We start from the raw sequence: 19,840 nt of genomic DNA, 5'->3' as shown, positions 1-19,840 counted from the left end.
CCCATAAATGGTACATCCCCAACTAACTAACGTACTGTGGGAACCAAGGGTGATGAAAATCTTAATTATTTAAAAAATATAAAATGCCTTTTTCAATTTACTCATCTATTTTAAAGACCTTTTGGATTTCTGAGATATTTGGTGTATTTAGTTATCTGTCTATTAAAAAGCAATTGATAAAATATTTAAATATAAAAAATAATATTATTTAAACTATCAGCTTTATTTATATAAAAAAATACATGAGAGTGTTAAAAGCAACGTTAGATCGATCTATCAAAGCCGAAAAATTAGTTTTTCTCATCCTTAAATATTATGAATATAATTAGATTGTAAAAAAATGCTTTAAAATCTAATAATAAACTTTAAAATGGAGTTTTGAATTTTGTTAAGAATATTGTATATAATTTAGTTATACTTATGTATAAAGCGATTATAGTTTTAAACGAATATTTACTGGAAAATTCTCCTATAGTAAGTAAAACCCTTAAATACACAGTATATTTGAAGAAAAAAAAGTTGATACGTGTTTTGTAAATTTTATTTTTCACGATTCGCTTAGCGTTAAGCTGTTCAAAAATCACCATTTATTTTTTGTTTGTACTAAAAATCTGCGGACACTTGGTGTTTTATTTCTGTGCATAACAAACCCATAAAAAAAGGTTTTGCGATTCAGGACCGTTACACATGAATGAAAAAAGAATCAATGAAATAATGTATTAAACATGTGTTGCGAATATTTCGCGCTTACTTTATGTGGTACTTTAATCAAGTGTCATATAAACATGTGGTATGATGAAATAATAGCTTCCTGTTTTGGCAAAAAAATACTTTTTTTTCATCCAGCGCACATGTTCCACTCATACACTGTAGACAATGGTGTAAAAAGAACAGATTCTGTTAAAGATTTTAGCTTTATTGAGAATAACATCTCACATGCCAAGTTTGATTTACATGAGACTCAGTTACTCTTGTAATATTTTTTTAATTCTTATTTTTCATGATCTTTGTAAAGTCTTGCAATTATGAGTACGTATGACGATTCACATCTGGGTGTACATTATATCATTTTAAACATTGATTATTGATGTATCGTGAGCCTCGTATTTTGTTGTTCTTTTAGTTAATTTTAGATTATTTTCTCATATAAGTTTTTTAAGGAATTTATTATATAATTTATATCAGAACATGACATTCATATTTTTCTTCTCGGTTTTTCGATATTAAGAGTAACCAAGATCTTTCTTTGATATGCAATGTGCCTTCTATTCCACAATTGCCTTTATAATATCGCTCACTCCTTTCAACAACGTGATATATCAAAAAACTTGATATTTCAGGAGATCGTTTTTAAAGTTTAAAAATATAATAAAATGGATGAAAAATAAATATCAAGCCACTTATTGAACTTTTCACTGTGCAACAGATCTTTTTAGGTATAACCTGAATGTTTTTTCTCCATTTGAAAAATATTTAATTTATTTAAAACATAATCAAACAATACATTTTCTTCAAAATGCAAAAACAACTCTTCTGCCCTGTAGCGGGTAAATATTAAGTTAAAAATATGCCGCTTTTGCTGGGATACAGTATATTTTCTGGGCATTCCGAAAACACACACATCTGAAAATTGACCATTTTTGATATATGAAGTTGTTGAAAGGAGTGAGAGATATAGCAGTATATTAAATATACTTTAACATAAAATCCTTCTTTTAACATTATCAGTATCCAATCAAATATATCCCACCCTCTTATCCAAGAATTTGAATTACAGGAGCCATTACCTACCTTCCCTTCATGTTTTTAGAATGGTTGATCATTTTTACTTTGTAATATTAATATATATTTAAAACATACTTTTTTGTTCAAATTTTATTTTAATTGATAGAAAATACTCTTCATTCAAACGATGAAATTAGATAATGTATGGTAAGAAAATATCAATGATGTACATTTTTTGAGACATGCATATGTATAGGTACGTATTTATACAATGTGTTTTTGCACACATATGAATTGAAAAGCTCGGGCAGTTAGGTGCAGGATTTATCTTTTATATGCACATGTGTGGATTTTTAGCGCTTAGTTGATATGAAGGAGGGATTATTTAATATTATTTGTTCAAGTTAATTAAATTAGTTATCTTCGTTAGAAGTATTTGGATGGTTTTATATTTAGATAATGTATGGGAATAAAACGTATTATAAATACAATGTAAAAATCTTCTTTTAACCCTTATCCGCACTTAATGGTGCATCGGGCACTGGATCGTATTGACGCAGTCTTATCTTGGTTGTTACTTACAAGAAGGCAAGATGATCACTCTTGCGCTTCAGGGACCAGTTCAGGGTAATATTTAATAAATATTAAAGTGTAAAATCACAAATAATTAATTTCACCCCCCCCCTGGGAATCGTACCCGGGACCTCCAGCAAGGAGCTCAAGATGCTAACCATTACACTACGGAGGCGTAAAACAGCGGAAAAATCAGAACTTTTGATAACCTCTATACTCACAATGATGGTCTATAGGGCGATGGATGCTGTATTAACTAGAGAGCTAGAATGGTTTTGGAAAAAGGATTTCACGGAATACAAATGGGATGGGAATCAGAACTCCAATTTCAATAAATAATAAAAATCTCAAATTATATTCCATATCATTATAAATTGTTATTTCTTCACTACTGTAATGACTTATTGTTCTTATATTTTTATTGTGGAAATATACACCTTGAGGGTGGTATATTTTTCGTTAACTAGGCATGGTATTAAAAATACGATAATAACTTTATATTTAAATATTAAAAAAATGACACTTAACGGTTATGAAAATATTTATATTATGGCAGGTAAATTTTCATCATAAAGTCATGTTAAAATATTACTTATGTTATAATAGAAACATAAAATGTATGACGTAAAAGTAAAGTAAGAAATTTTGTTGTATGAAATTAAGTATTCAACGAGAACCTTAGATCAGGATTTTTTTAAATATTCAACGATACATGCATTAAAATTAAAAAAATTTAATTTGTCGATAATTTGCAAGAGGCTCGGTACTTATTTTTTACAAGGCGCTCAAAGCTTCCTGTAACCTACCCCTAAATATATAACCAATACCCACCTACTCAATGAAAAAAAAGGTTTAAACATTGGTTTAGAATAAACATAGAATTTTACAATTGAAAGAAATTTTATTGATTTAACCATTTTGTTAATATATCATTAATATTGATGTATTTGTAAAGTAATATTTATATATTTTAAAATTTAAAAAAAAAAGTTTACAAATAAATTAGTAGGAAGGTACATACGAGTATGTAGTGATTCTGAATATTGAAAAAAAGCAGCTAAGCTTATATGTAAAAGTTTGTTTGTGGGAAAGTAGGAAAAAATGTAGAATAAGAAGTAGGTACCTAACTGAGTATATAGAAGATTGGTACATAATAACTTAATAAATAAATAATTTACTTCATGAATACAATGGAAATAATTATAAGCAGATACTTTTTGATATACCTAACATTCAATAGTATTTCTCAATAATTGTTAGAAGGATAATTTCAGTGCGTAAAATCAAACGATAAAAAGTATGCAGATAAATTTTAGTGCTTAAATAAAGAATAACATTTTAGCATATACAAATGAAAAGTTTAAGAAGAAAATTTACAGCCGTCGGCGAGGGAAAATTTATAATATTGTTTTGGAATTATTTTTACTTTCTGGTTTGGTATTTTACTGGCAATAGATAAGTTAATATACAAGAAGGTGTAATTGTAAATAAATAATCCACCTACCTACCTATTGGTTAATTTTTTTTTCGGTAAAATTGACTAGTCAAATAATTCTAGCACTTGTGATTAACAGTTACAAGAATGTATCAAAATGATTAAAAAAAAAACAAAGTTAATGTATGTATGTACTAATAAGATACCTATTTATAAAATACATACCCAAATAAAAAAATATTTTTAGGAATATTTTAATGAGTATGGAAAATTATACGTAGATACCTAGATAAAGGGAAATTGTGAGATATGATAGATATTTAGTGATGTAGGTATTTACTGGTCACATACCGTTTCCTTTGGGTGTGACAACCCTGAAGGCGCTGGAGCCCGGGGGCCGCGGAGAGCCTCCTCTGGCGAGCAGGGCCGGGGGCGCCCGCGGGGGCTCTCTGCCGCCCTTCATCCCGAGGGAGAAGTCCAGAGGCATGGGCGGCATGGAGCTCACTTCCATACTCATCTTAGCAGGCACAAAAATGTCACTAATGTCACGCAAACATGTCGAAAAAATCACAAAATTATCCGTTGACACTTGGAAAGTTTCACTAATATTGTTTAAAAGGTTTTGAAAAATGTTTGTTTTGGTTGACAGTCACAACTGTTGTATCATGATCCTTCCATCTTGAATCAGCTGTCAGATGAGAAGCATTTTTTAAATTTTGCCGCCATAACACTGACTTTTTCAAAAAATGTAACCAATCGCCGCTTGACAAGCCGGACGATTCAAATAAGATTCTATTCCGAATTCGAAATAATAATACGTTTTTTGAGATCGCGGCGCGTGTGTTGTCCTGTTCTAGTAGGACTTTAGTACTGGGTGGAAGCACGCGGGCAAGTGGCGTTATTCTGATAGCGCTCTATCGAATAGGTCCTCTCTGGCGGACCCCTCCATGTCGCTAAGGATCATTTTGTATGGAGCTTCGGTAGAGATTTAGCCCCTAGGTGTCGCCGAAGCGAGCGTTTCCTTGATAAGATATTCTGATTGGGAGGAGCTAAGGCTTGACCACGCCCCTTGCAAGTCGCGCCAGTGGTTGTAATGTCTTGATATGCCACTTTTGAACGATAAAAATGACAATGCACTCCGCATGCATTTTTTTCGTACGTGAAATTTTCCTGTTTGTAACTCATAATTCTATGAATTCAACCACATTATCATCGTCACATTGACTATTTTCAAATATTAAAGTTTTAATTTGAAATATTTTTACGTTTTCACTGAATTATTAACAGTTCATTAATATAAGTGCTTAAATCTACTTTTTATTCCACATGATAACAAACATTAAAAATTTATTCTTTAAAATAAATTATTAATTTTGTAACTGCATTATACATTATTCCAGTTATTTTTTATGCACTTATTATTTTTTATTGGCAAAGCACTTATGTACTTGTTTACGTGATATATCAACATATGTACCTACTTTCTATTCATTTTATTTTTATTTTTAAAGAAAACCTTTTTTTACAGGAATCATGGGATTAATATTTATTTATACATTTGATTTGCAAATAAGTATGTATGTACTCGTATATGTAATGTAAGACATACATAAATCCTAACCGAAATTTAAAAAAGATTTATTTTTACTCTTCTAATTATTTAGACATTTGAAAAATGGATTTAGTGGTTTTTATATATGTTGACATTGTTAAACAAAAAGTTTTCCTAAAATGTGACCAATTTCCAGAATTTAAAAAAGGTTTTGATTTCAATTTCAACTTGACGTTATTAATTTCAATTATAATTTCAATAATGTTGCCATCAAATCTATTATCATTTTCAAATATGTCAGATTATGAGAAAACCCACAGCGGGCTCCACCCCTCGTTGTACTATCTCTTTCGCTCGTACAGCATTATCTCTCTCTAACCCATAATCCTTTCGAACAAAAGCCACTTGTAGGGCGGAGAGAGAAAAGAAAAGATTGCTGTCTCTGTCTCTCCACGTCAAGTTCAGATGAGTTTTCCGATGCAGTTCTGATAAACAATTTTTTGGTTTTAATTCTTTCAGTTATTTAAAGGTGTAAATTTTTACCATATTTGTAATGTAATAATATACAATGTTACAAAAAAATTACAGAAATAAATTTACTAATTACCATCCTTTTTATAACCCTTATCCGCACCCAATGGTGCATAGGGCACTCCATTATATTGACGTAGTGTTATTTTGAACGTTACTTACATTAATGCATAGTGATTACTCCCGCGCTCCGGGGGCTAGTTCAGAGTAATATTATATATATTTTCAAGTGTAAAATAACAAATTTTCATACCTACTACAATTAAATTAAGTAAACCGGGGTGTAAGAAAATCATGAATAAATAAATAAAAATTAGGGGATGATTTCAGTGGCATATATTGGTCTCCACTCAAAGTTATATTACCAGCTGAAGACGAACCTCAAAGTGATACTTTTTTACAGAATTAGTAGCACTAGTGTAAAATGGGATTTTGGATGTTTGTAATTTATTAATTTAGTTGCCTACTTATAAACTATCGTATACTCAGTAAAAAGCATGGAGACTTTTTTACAACAAAAAGTGTGCTTTATATATTAGCTTTTTGTTGTTTAACCAATTTTCTGCTTCTAGTTAGAGATATTTCTCTGAATATATTTTTTTAAATATTAACACTTCAAATTCAGCACACAATTACTTCAAATCGAAAGTCAGTTTAAATAAGCTTTTTTTTTAAGGATGAAATTATTGTATAATGATATTAATATCCTCAGTTTACCATATACTCAAATGTAAGTAATAATATTTTATTTTTCAGTTTTTCAAATGTATAACGTTTTTGATTTTATAAGTTTTTTGTTCTTAATTTTTCATCACTATTTATGATATATGTATATATATGTATATATATATATATATATATATATATATATATATATATATATATATATATATATATATATATATATATATATATATATATATATATATATATATATATATATATATATATATATATATATATATATATATATATATATATATATATATATATATATATATATGTATATATATATATATATATATATATATATATATATATATATATATATATATATATATATATATATATATATATATATATATATATATATATATATATATATCTTTGTAGGTTCTGTTTGTGCACTGTATTATTATATTAATTATCAATCAATTGAAGAAAATATGTTTAATTGAATAGTATTTTCTGCCAGAAGTCTCGGTATATAAACAAATAAATTTATAATTTTTTTATAAAATAAACTAATTGTAACGTTTTTATCGTATTGTTCCATGAATGTATTTAATTATCGTCAAAGATTACCCTGAGTTCTATGTTAATTTTAGAAAATATAATATCAAAATGAGACTCTTTTCAAAACAAATTATAATAATCCCTATAACACAAGCTTGCAAATCCGAAGTATGAGAGCACCTACTTACGACAGTTGTGTATCCACCCTAGACTCTTCCGTAGCGAATATTGCAACAGAGGCGTACAATTCACAGAATATGTATGTGAAAATCAATATGTCAGTATTTTCATTGATATTCCTAGGATCCTAGCATAGTGGTATTTTTTATTACAAATTGTATTCATCTCGTTTTATGAAAGCTAGTTATCTGTCTGTAATTAAATTTTACCTCTGTCTTCCCAGTCAATGTCCAATAAACTTATATAAGTACATATATGTATAAAATTTATATATTAAATATTAAAATCAAATACAGATTGTTAGAGTTTCCAAAATTGTATATATTAAAAATACATAATGTTTTTTTGACAATTGTTTCGCCTTGTTATGGGCATTTTTAAATTACTATGAAGATTATATATGTGCGAGTGATACAAATTTCAATATCATAGGGGTTACATGCTCAATAATCATCTCATTTAAAGATAGAATGAAAACTATGTGCTGTTCCTGCGTCGTTCTATAGCGGGATATAGAGCATGACAATTAAGAGGTCAGTCATAATATAACCACACTCACACGGGCGCCGTCTTAAGAAAACGAACTATGTATAATAACTACATCTGATCACAGTCAATATAAAACTGTATTTGGTAGTCATGCTGAAATCACGATGTGTATATGTTCTAGATATACTGATGAATCTTATCATGGATGAAGTTTACGAAATGTACGCGGTAGATGCGTAATGCGCTATTCGCGCCTACCGCGTACTTATGCCTAATGCGTTAAAGCATAATCTAATAGATATGCCTCGCTTTATACGAAAAAACGTCATGTGTCTATTGGTGTGAATAAAGATGTTGAATTTCACAGGCAAAAACTAACATCAATGCCATCTATCTATTTTTGCATAATATCCTTCATCCTGAACTGCTCACTTAACGCCATCTGAAACCGATCGAGTATATTTTACTCCCTTAAATCCAGAGGGCAGGACTGATCATCTCTTCTAATTATTGATCATGTTAACATCACGTAGATCCGATGTGTTGTCATATACACCATCTGAGTGTGAATAGGATCAAAAGTACCTATCTGCAAATAATACAAATATTCATTTTCAACAGTTCGTGGATAATTTTTCACACGTATTTAATAGACTATTATAATAATCCATAATAGTCTAATAAATCCAAGAGAAAAAACTGGCTTGATCAGGTATATCAAATACTTGAAAGCTGTCAGCTTTGGAGCTGAAATAATAGGCGGGTATGCATGAATGTGAAAGAGGCGAAGAAAGTTTACAATGACAGAATGGTGTGGCGTACTATTCTCTCTGCCTACCCCTAGCGGCGTGATGGTTAGTGAGCTAGTTAAATAGTTATCTTCCTTCTCCTTCTCCTTTTCCTTCCTGCTAAATCTTGTATTTTATACCATACCCTTTCTTTAATCTCTGAATGTTTTTTTAATAGTTTTATAACATAAATGTGGAATTGTTTAATTGGCTTTTTCTTAACGTAACTATTTTTGTTAATGTAATGTAATGTTTATTATTGTTAATGCAACTATTGTTTATTATATAATTTTTTTATATGTAAAGCTGTACAATTCCCGAACAAATAAAATAATAAATCTTGGAAATCTATTGGGTAGCTTATCATATAAACTTAGACGGGGGTAAAATATGTAGCATAATTATTTTTCCAATATTTTTCTGCGTATTCTCTGGCATGAATTTTAGGGGAGGGTGGTAGCTAATATATTATGTTTACATCAAAGGTTATTTAGAAAATTAAAACTGATATTTTTACTGAAGAATAAGTGCCGCCAATGTTTCGGCATCATAATATCATGGCGTTTTCCATTTTTCATCCGTAATCCAACCTTAATCCACCTGGAAAAATCCCATTCACTGAAGCGATTTCCCTCTCAGCCCTCACAATGATTAACATACAAAAGGTTTTTATGAAATAATCCCGGGAAACGAATAAAAAATCATCCCTTCCGTATGCCCTTTGTGAGCGCGGACAGATGCGTGCTTTATAATTAAAGCAATCATTATTTTTAAAAATGTAATTAGCAAACAGAGTTTTACAATATTGTTATCATGAAAATAAAAAGCCTGTTTTGATTATAATAATAATAAAAAAAACCCTTATCCGCACCCCAATGGTGCATAGGGCACTGCTTCATATACACGCAGTATTATCTTGATCGTTTACACATGAAGGAAAGGTGATCAGCCCTCCGCTTCAGGTACCAGTCCATGGTAATATTGAATAAATATCACAGTGAAAAAATCACTTATATTTGATTACCATATAATATAACAAAAATAAATTGTAAATGAAAACACATGTTTTATACCACTTGAGTATTATACATATTTTTTACGATAGTTAGCGATTTATTTTTAGTTTCAGGAGCTACAGATGCTTCCATATACGGGTTTGAATATAATAGTCAGTGTTTGTTTATGATGTACATAAGTGAAAATAAATATAATACTCAAATGGTAAAAAACAAGTATTTTCATTTAAAATTTATTCATCTCTTACCACGAAGTGAGTGCAAAGTGAGAGAAATAAATAAAATAATATAACAAAATTATAATCTTCCTTATTATTAAGTACCTGGATAAATTAATCGATATTAAAAGATAATTTATTTGTTTATTTACAGCTTACCAACCATGACGCCATTTCTATGCAGGGGTAAGCAGAGAAAATAGAACGCCAAACCACTCTGTCTTGGATAATGGTTAGATTAGCCTTGCACTGTTTCTTTATTTCATCATTCGAACGCATATCATACATCATACATGCTTTTGGTTTACATATCGCGCACTCCTTTCAAGAACGTCATAAATCAAAAAACTTGGTTTTTCAGAAGAACGTTTAAAATGTTTAAAAATATAATTCAACGTATTAAAAATAAATATCAAGCCACTTATTGAAGTTTTACTGTGCAACAGATCTTTTTAGGTAAAACCTGAATGTTTTTTCTCTATTTGAAAAATATTTAGTTTATTTAAAAAAATAATAAAACAATATCTTTTCTTCAAAATGCACAACAACACAAAAAAAAATATTAGACAATACCTTTTCTTCAAAATGGATAAAACAACATTTCTGCCCTGTATCGGGTAAATATTAAGTTAAAAATATGCCGCTTTTGCTGGGATATAGTAAATTTTCTGGGCATTCCGAAAACATGTACAACTGAAAATTTACGATTTTTGATTTATGACGTTCTTGAAGGAGTGAGCGATATGTCACAAATTTATCACTTGAAATAATATCACTTGAACAATTGAACATCCATATTGCATTAATTTTTTAAAGTATGTATACATGCACTGTTATCGGATTACTTTCGTATGGTAGTTGTTATTTCGATAGATTTAGAATTTGGGCTGACGGTGGTGCCCTCAATCAGGATTATTTTGAGTTTACAGTTTTGCTAATAGAACATCGGTATAAAATGCATCGTCTCAAGTTAAGACATCCACCATATAATATTTATTTATATAACGTAAGGTAAATAATCCAGTGCCTGATAAATAATAATTAATCAAGATTTTTTTTTAACAATGTTAGTAAAAATTTCACAAATTTAAATGATAGGTTACATTTTATAAGCGGTAAGCAGAGAGGTTAGAACATAAAAATATTAAGCGCCGAATGCTTATATATAGCTCACTCCTTTCAACAACGTCATATTTCAAAAATCGTCATTTTCAGTTGTGCATGTTTTCGGAATGCCCAGAAAATGTACTATATCCCAGCAAAAGCGGCATATTTTAAACTTAATATTTACCTGCTACAGGGCTGAAAGTGTTGTTTTTGCATTTTGAAGAAAAGATTTTTTTTTTTAAATGTGCTAAATATTTTTCAAATGGAGAAAAAACATTCAAGTTTTACCTAAAAAGATCTGTTGCACAGTGAAAAGGTAAATAAGTGGCTTGATATTTATTTTTAATACATTTCATTATATTTTTAAGCTATAAACACGATCTACTGAAAAAACAAGTTTTTTGATATATGACGTTTTTGAAAGCAGCGAGCGATATGAATTTTGAAGAGGTAGCGCCTACGATCAAAAACGCCAACAATGCATTTATTCCAATGATTTATCCTTCCTTGTATCAAGGTAAATAGTATTATCTCTCTTAATAAAACAACCACATTTAGCGCAGGTAATATACACGAATGGTTGCTATTCTGATTATATGGTGATATATTTACGATATTTCTTTGATTTATTGTTTTCATAAAATGTTAGCAACAATGCTCTTTATTGGCCCCTATATATGTTGGTGAAAGTAATATGAAACGGCCAAATAAAAATAATATATGACTAGTAAATCACACACGTGATAAAGGTCTTTATTTCAATATATGAGGTAAAATACAATCATGCGAATATTATATTTAAAAAAACGCGCAAGCACATATTCGTTTCGTATAAATCATAGTTATACTATGCACTCTTTGCAGATAACTAATCTGTATTCGTATGAAGATAAATATATTATTTTACCACTCGGAAATTGGCCAAAACCGGATATATTATATAATAAAACAACAACTATTTAGCTTACCACTTTTTTTCAATCGTGACCGGCTTTTTTCGTTGTTGTAGGGATTGACCTGACGTAGAGACGGATACATCTTGAAACAGGCAGACAAAAAATATCGGTGCGGTATATATATAAAGGAGTATTTTTACGTTGATTTTGTTAGTCAAACAGTTGGTTTGGATAATATTTGCTGTTTAAGGTCATGCAACAGACCATCAAGCATATGTGACCATGATAGAAAACACCTTTAATTACTTTGTCATATCGAATAATACGGTTTAATTCCTTTTTTACAGGTCGGCCATATCTTAACTAATATTTTGCTGTGCAAAAATAGGTAGAATCGTTTATGACCAACTATATTTTATACCACGAATACTCAATTAAATCCTTCATTCGTCGTGACTTCAAATAAACTGAAAGCAAACGTTGTAAGTATCATGCAGTTAACATTTTCATTACTTATGCAAAATGTTATGTAGAATGCACATTTAAGAAACATGTTTTATCTGAATTATTAAATTAAATTGTAAACGGTACGCGTCTTCTCAGCCTATTTGACTACGTTTGAAATTATGCATAAAGACGAAATTTTCTCTAAAAACCCTTCGAATTTCATTGTTACTTGAGTGGTATATTATTATTTTAAATTATAAAATTATACGACTGTGTGAATGTTAGACTGTATCAATTTTGTTAATTTATATTTCTTTTTAAATGTCAATTTGTAATTTATGTTTTTTTTAATTGTTCAAGTACTATCTGCCCACTGATTGCAAACGGCTATATATGGTATCAAACGTTTTGATCAATATCACTAGTCCGTCTTTGGTCGGTTGGAAGATATTGCTTCTTAGCAATAAGCCCGCCAATGTACTTTTTATTTTCTGTACATGAAGTTTAAAATAAATAAATAAATATTTTATATTTTTTCGAATGAAGCTTGACCAAAATATATTGCCTGAAATGCATTATTTCGTATCATTTTGTATGCACATCGGATACAATATTCAATAACATAGCATTTAGTTATTTGACATAAATATGTTTTTAATATTGCACCATATGAAAATGATTTTTGTTAATTATCATTTATTTATTTTTTATTATTATTACGAAATTTAAAATAAGATTAGATGTTTTTAAAGTGCCTTGAACATATTCTAGAAACGCATTATATCAGAAAAACTTAAATCCAAGTGTTATAACGTAATTTAATACTATGAATTGTTATCAAATAATGAAATGCATATTCCGTTGAATCTAAAAATAATAACAAAAACAAAGCAATCGTATTTTCGTAAAAACGAATAAATTCTTATTATAATCGAGAACTTATCTTGTAGATTAAAGGCATTTTATCTTGACGAGTAGAATCCGACCGTTTTATACTAAACCGAACGGGTTTGCACGAGAGCTTTGAAAAACCAATTTCTTAAACTGAGAATCATTATAAAATGCGATAATTTAGTCAATAAATATATTATTTGAGCGATATTCATATATTTTAATACAAAGCTTTTATGAAACGAATTCTAAACCTTCTATATTATGGTATTATTTTACCGAAGTTTCCCGAGAAAATCAGGCGGGGATTTACTGTGGACCAAATTAGTCAATATTATATTTTCCACCACATTCTACAAAAGATCCTGGAAAATAACAGTTCTTCGGCGATTTGTTTTATAAATTACTTGCTGTACCCGGCCTCTCGTTGCGGCAGCTGTCTGGTTTAAAAGTAAAGAAAGAAAATACAAATGCAATGAATATATTGAAAATCTATTAAACAAAAATGCAATAAAAAATATTGAAAATACTTGAAAGTGACAGCAGCTTTCAAGTATATTAATTTGCAGTCATGTAATGACAATACGAGTGATCAGTCACTCGCTTCAGGCTGGTGCCTGAAGCGATTGGACACCAGTCCAGTTTAATCTTTTGTGGTATATTAAAATCAATGTTTGTTTGCTGGCTCGTATTTTTTACCTTCGGAAAAAGTAAAAACACGAGCCGTGAATAATTTCGATTTAATTTCACTCACATTGATCGGCATCGATGATAATAATGTACATAGATATGATAAACTGCCGTGGTACGTTTGCTGTTTGTCTTTTGCCGATTGTCCATGGTACACATACGTCACCTCCTGTATTCTATGTCTATAGCCTTGGCGCAAATGCAAGCAATAAGTCGAACAAGTTTTATCGCAATCGGATGGCACCGCATAAAATATGAACAAACAAACAAATAAGCATTGATTATTATATGTACACCAAGTATGTATAAGATGAAAAGGCTTTTGATAGTTCACACAGGTAAAAATTGCTCGAAGCTTATAGAGTGCCTTCAAATAATGTGGGTCCAAGGTATTTCATCTAAATATGAAGAACAAATAACGTATGAGAGTTCTCAATGTTGTCAGATTCAAGTAAGGCTACTTTGCACCGTTCCTCTTCATCATTCTCATAGATTTCATTATTCTCATTTCGTTATTACCACCTCGAAATAACAATTTCCTCGACAGTCGAAATTGGTACTTCACACACATGACTATTGGTACTCCACACACACACTTAAGAAAGACTTCCATATTTTTCTTCATCTATGTTGAGATGTCAAAAAATAAGATGAAAAATAACTACTATAATTGGGATAATCCAGATTTGTGAATAAGTATTTCGACTCACCAAAATGTTGTAAGAAATGTGTGTTGAAATGGCGTGGACATGTGGAACGATGAGTGAGGAAAGAACGGTAAAAAAAATATAAGGCGAATGTAGATGAAAAAAGGAGCAGAGGAAGACCGAGAAACTTGGAACGATCAGGTATGTCAAATACTTGACAGGTCAGGTCAAGTCGAAATAATCGGCGGGTATGTGTGAGAAGATGCATGAACGTGGAAGAGGCGAATTGTCTATAATAGGTACACTGTTAACGCCATAACTCCATTTCGTTTACTTTTATATGTGGAGGTCCTCACCAAAAAGTTACACTTTAATTTTGCACAAAAAATCTTTAAATGCAAATCTATTCTGTTTACTGTATTCTATCGAAATCTTAATTAATGTTGTGCCAATCCTATGTTAAACCAATATGAAATCAAATCGCACCAAAACCTAACCAATTTTACAAGCTAGAATTCCTGATCTTGAAATCGTTTATAATTAAAATGTTACATTTTGGTGAGGACGTCCACATCTCTACTTTTAAAATATAAATTAAAATGAGAATTTTAATATTATCATCTCAATAAAAAAATGTTTGCCACATTTCAATTTCAATACGGAATCCTGCTGGATTATGTGTCGGCACAGTAAGGGACCAGGTGACGTCAATCACTAGCCAATCTCAATGATTGATCGCAGTATCATATCAATGGCGGTGAGCTTTGTCGACCCGCCCCCCTGACCCCCTTCGTCCCTCCGCCGCCCCCGCCCGGCTATAGAACCATCGATAAGCGCAGAGTCCCACCTCTTGATTGAGCCGCTATCGATAGAGTAGCAGTCGTCCACCAGTTACGAACGCCAATTATTTATTTTATTATATTGGGTAATAAACATTATTTATTTATTTCAATAAATCAACGGGTTTATAAATATTACATGTGCATAAATAAAACTGGTCTTTGTTTAAATCAGCGGTCGAGAAACTTTTTTAACCGTTACCCCAAAATATTTTTGCGTCAGTCGATATAACCCCCTCCCCCTATTTTGAAAAGAAGATAATCTATGTTGATTTTAAAAAAACATTTTTAATTGAATTAATTTACACGGATGGTAAAAAAATACAATGAAAATAGTGGGTATGTAATAGGCAAACGAAATAAATTTCTCAAATTGGATCAAACAAAAATGTAGGTTTTCAGGTTTCCTTTTAAGTTTTTGGAGAAATGATGTTGCTTCATGTTTGAGGGGTACACTTACTTCAAAATTGGGACTTTTTAATATAAAACACAGCACGCACACAACACACACAACTGTTTTTTTTTTTAATTTTTAAAAATACTAACACGTTTATGAAATAGCAAACTAGAAAATTTTCCTTGCTACCCCAAAAAATAATTTTTACCCCATTTGGGGTAATTTACCCCGGTTCCAGTCTCCACCCTAAGAGAATTTCATTTCTTTACCCTACGTGTTCAACGCAAGGACGTTATCGCCAGAAACGGTCAAATTTCTGAAACAAAATAATTCCTGATGAGTAGGTACCGGTTTCAAATATATGGAATAAACATAAAACAATATGACAATTCGCATTTCAATTGACGAATGTTATCCTGCACAATATTAAATTCAGCTTAATGCATATACGTGGCGCGACAACATCGTCATCTTCACACGTGTCATATTTAAAGTAAGGCGCATAGTAGAACGGTTGCAAAAATACAAGGGATATTTGCTATACGCTTTCTTCACACGCGGTTTTTACAATGCCCTTCATACTAATCGAAATGAAAGACGTTTTGTTTTTTAAACCTGGTTTAAAATATGTATGTACATAGGTAGAATCGGTTTGTTTTTCTTCCATCAGATATGTGATTTTAAACGTGTGATTCCATTTGAAATATAAATGTTTTCAAATGGATTTCGTTATCACGTACCAGGTTATCAGAATTCGGAGAGGGATTATCCCAATCTTACTTGACTTGTGATGTAATAATATTCTGTAGAGGTTTATGTATACAAATATCTGCGCTGTCGACTGGCCCTAATACCTGGAGGCCATAAAACGTTATTTGCTATAGTTTTTTTTTTATAACCCCGATAAAAATTAATTCCAAAATCGAAGAGGGCCATCAAATAGCTTGCGTCATGTATTCTTCACTCTACAGATTTACGTAACTGAAATTAATGTTACACGATAAAATTAAAATTGAAAAGAATATTAGTAGATTTACAGTTAACAAGGTTTGACAGTTTTTGAGTACTCAGTTTTTTTATATAACTGGTCATTTAAATAAATTGAGCTGGCAACTAATTTCTATAAACAGTAAACCTTCCTATAACGCTCTACTTTATCGGAGGGAACGTCATAGGGGTAATGTTTTTTAAATTGTATTTTAATTTAATAATGACTCTTTTCAGGTATTTCTGTTTGTTACAATGTAAAAATACAATTTAAAACGTTAACCTCCTATAATGTTCCTTCTATAACGCGGTAGGTACCTATCTCAACGTTAAAGGGGGGTTTACTTTACTCGTACATGGTGATCGAACAAATTAATCCTTTTACTACCAAATAATGATAAATAAAATATCGTTAGAAAGAAAGCTTTTGTTTTCCATGTAAAAATATTGTGACATTGAAAAATTATTTTATATTTATGTCTTTTTTTCTTCTTTTTCTTCTTCTAATCTTTATTTGCACCCAATGGTGCATAGAACAATGCATAAGACAATGCAATAATATAGAGGCAAGTGTTATCATCATCGTTAAATACAAGAAGGAAATGTAATCAAACCTGCGCTTCGGGTACCAGCAGGATATTTATGAAAAAAAATTGTTAATAAAATAAATATGATAGGGAAAAATGACTATATTCACCTTCACTCTCCTGATATCGAACCCGGAACCCCCAGAGTCTAACGGGCTAGCCACTGTACTATAGAGGCGAACATTTGTGTGTGTAGGTGTCCTAAAATCGACAGTAAAAATTATACAATAAATTTACATATTCATTTTTTATTAAATAGGAAATCACTTAAAAATAAGAAACATAAATTATCAAAAAACCCATTTTAAATATTTTTATGTACGCAATATAACCTATATTTGTAAGTACGTTACGTGCTTAACTTACTATATATTTCACTGTTCGTATAGATATTAGATTTGAGTGAACTTATCTAATGTTGTTTTATAATACGTAGCAACTCCTTCGCAAAGCTGTAAAACATATTTCAGTTTATTGGGAAGTCGTAAATCACATCCTAGATAAGAATACGGGACATTCGAGGCTGATTCCATATTGTGTACACATTACACATACATAGGTGTGCACTACCACTTACATGTAGATTTTAAATACAGTGGAACTTTGATACAACGAATCTCAAAGGGTTTTTTAAAAAAGGTTTACAGAGATTTGTTATATTGAGGTTTGGATGGCTAAAAAATCGTTACATTCAAAGTTCACTTTCTTTTTTGTTGACATCTATATAACGAATCCAACCTCGTTAAAACGATAAATATGTGTGGTGTGAAAATAATAAAGCAACACACCGCAATAAAAATGTGTTTATACTATTAGCATGTATGCAGATTTATTTAACATATTATTACTGTGTACGATTAAATTAAAAAAAAAAACGTCAATGGTTACTAATCGTTGGAAGGGACAAGGTAGAAAGTGGATAAATTAAAGTCTAGGTGTAATTATTTTATTGTAAAACCTTTATACTGTAAATTGTTATGGTATCTATTGTATGTAATGTATATAATCTAATAATAAAAAAAAAAAACAAATAATAATAAATAAATAATTGTATTGACATGTAAGTATTTCGGCTCAACACAGGCTATGCCTAAAGAGCCGTAATGCAAAGAGTAAAAAATGTATGTATCTTTGAAATGAATATATAAATAAAATAATAAAAAATATTATTCATTTTAACCATGATATGTTCACAATTAAAACATAAATATATCTTCCGAAACTTGAGTTGTGTGTTGCCAATCATGGGTAGAAATGGTGAATGCTAAGCGTGTATAAAGTGATCACTAAAACCAGCCATGACATTAATCTGTAGTGACATTAATATATATATATATATATATATATATATATATATATATATATATATATATATATATATATATATATATATATATATATATATATATATATATATATATATATATATATATATATATATATTAGTTACATATTCAAATTATATATGCAAAGAAAACATTTACTTACACCTAAGCTTACTTATTTTCGTTACATCGAGGTATGTTAACTTACTCTATTCGTTAAGAAGTGGTATATTTTTCATTGAATATCTTAGCTACTTAAAGAGTTTTTAAAAAAAGTATTACACAGAGGAATTCGTTGTACTAAACTTCGCTACATCATTCTTGCAATACATAATATTGATACCTTAAATGAATATAATAAAATATTATATATTTTTAATAACATTGTGAATTATTATAGATTTTATGTTTGTGTTCTTGTCGAACTCAGGCATCTAAAATGCAATAAGCGTAAAATAATAAATACCGTAAAGTGGGTATACTTTGCACCATGGGTGATACTTTGCACCACCTTCTGTAAAGATATTGTGGAGCTGGTCATCTCTGATACATGTCATTTTTCATTCTACTTTCTTTTGTTTCTGATAGATGGCACTTCAATCTACTTTTTGGTTTATAGAAGTAACAGTCGGTCGCTATTGCTTCAATGCGTTTTTCCTGTCCGAATGTAAAGAAAGTTTTCTGTCTGAAAATTGTGTCCGAAAAAATCCAGTGTAATCAGTATACTGAAACAAGTTACAATAAGTGAGTGGTCTCTAAATCGTAGGTAGGTAAGCCCTGCTTTTCTCAAATGCTGTATTTTTTAGTTACGTTGTCAAGTTTATGTAAAAATAATATTTTTTTAAGAACTGACTTGTATTGACCACATTTGGGGTAACATTGCACCAGGTGCAAAGTATCCACAAAAGGCCATAGTTAATTAATTTGATGAAAAGTCTTAAAACGACTAATACAACTTGACATTTTTGCTAAATATCTATAGGTTTTGTGTACTTACTTAATTCCTGATGGTATATTTTTTTCAAAAATCTCAAGAACACACAAACAGCGGCCTTATGCCAGACGATACTGCGATTTTACACCGAAGAGAGTGGAGCAGTGTTTGGAGGCCATTCGAAATGGTACAATCAGTCAAAGAAAGGCTGAAGAAATTTTAAAATCCCCAGAAGGACGATTAACTATAAGCTCAAAGGACCTCCGATATGTGACAAGGGCGAAGAGCAATCCTTCGTAAACTGCATAGTAGACATGAGTGAGTACGGTTTCCCAGTGAGTGTTTTTAAC

At 30.3% G+C, this 19,840-nt stretch overlaps 1 protein-coding gene across 1 annotated transcript in view; it reads right to left on the bottom strand.

The window, feature by feature from the left end:
- The window catches only part of LOC148313546 (uncharacterized), a 75,830-nt gene extending 71,222 nt beyond the window's left edge, over positions 1–4,608 (bottom strand). The window contains exon 1 of the mRNA XM_088261994.1: positions 4,085–4,608. Coding sequence (XP_088118120.1) covers positions 4,085–4,250 — 166 coding nt within the window. The 5' untranslated portion in view covers positions 4,251–4,608. The remainder of the gene's footprint in view (positions 1–4,084) is intronic.
- Positions 4,609–19,840: the final 15,232 nt, after the last annotated feature.

Source organism: Brachycentrus maculatus, unplaced genomic scaffold (genome assembly GCF_059751285.1).
Source record: "Brachycentrus maculatus isolate JH-2025_06_01 unplaced genomic scaffold, ASM5975128v1 h1tg000010l, whole genome shotgun sequence".
In the NCBI taxonomy this organism is placed as follows: domain Eukaryota; kingdom Metazoa; phylum Arthropoda; class Insecta; order Trichoptera; family Brachycentridae; genus Brachycentrus; species Brachycentrus maculatus.
This window is presented reverse-complemented; position numbering and strand designations above follow the sequence as displayed.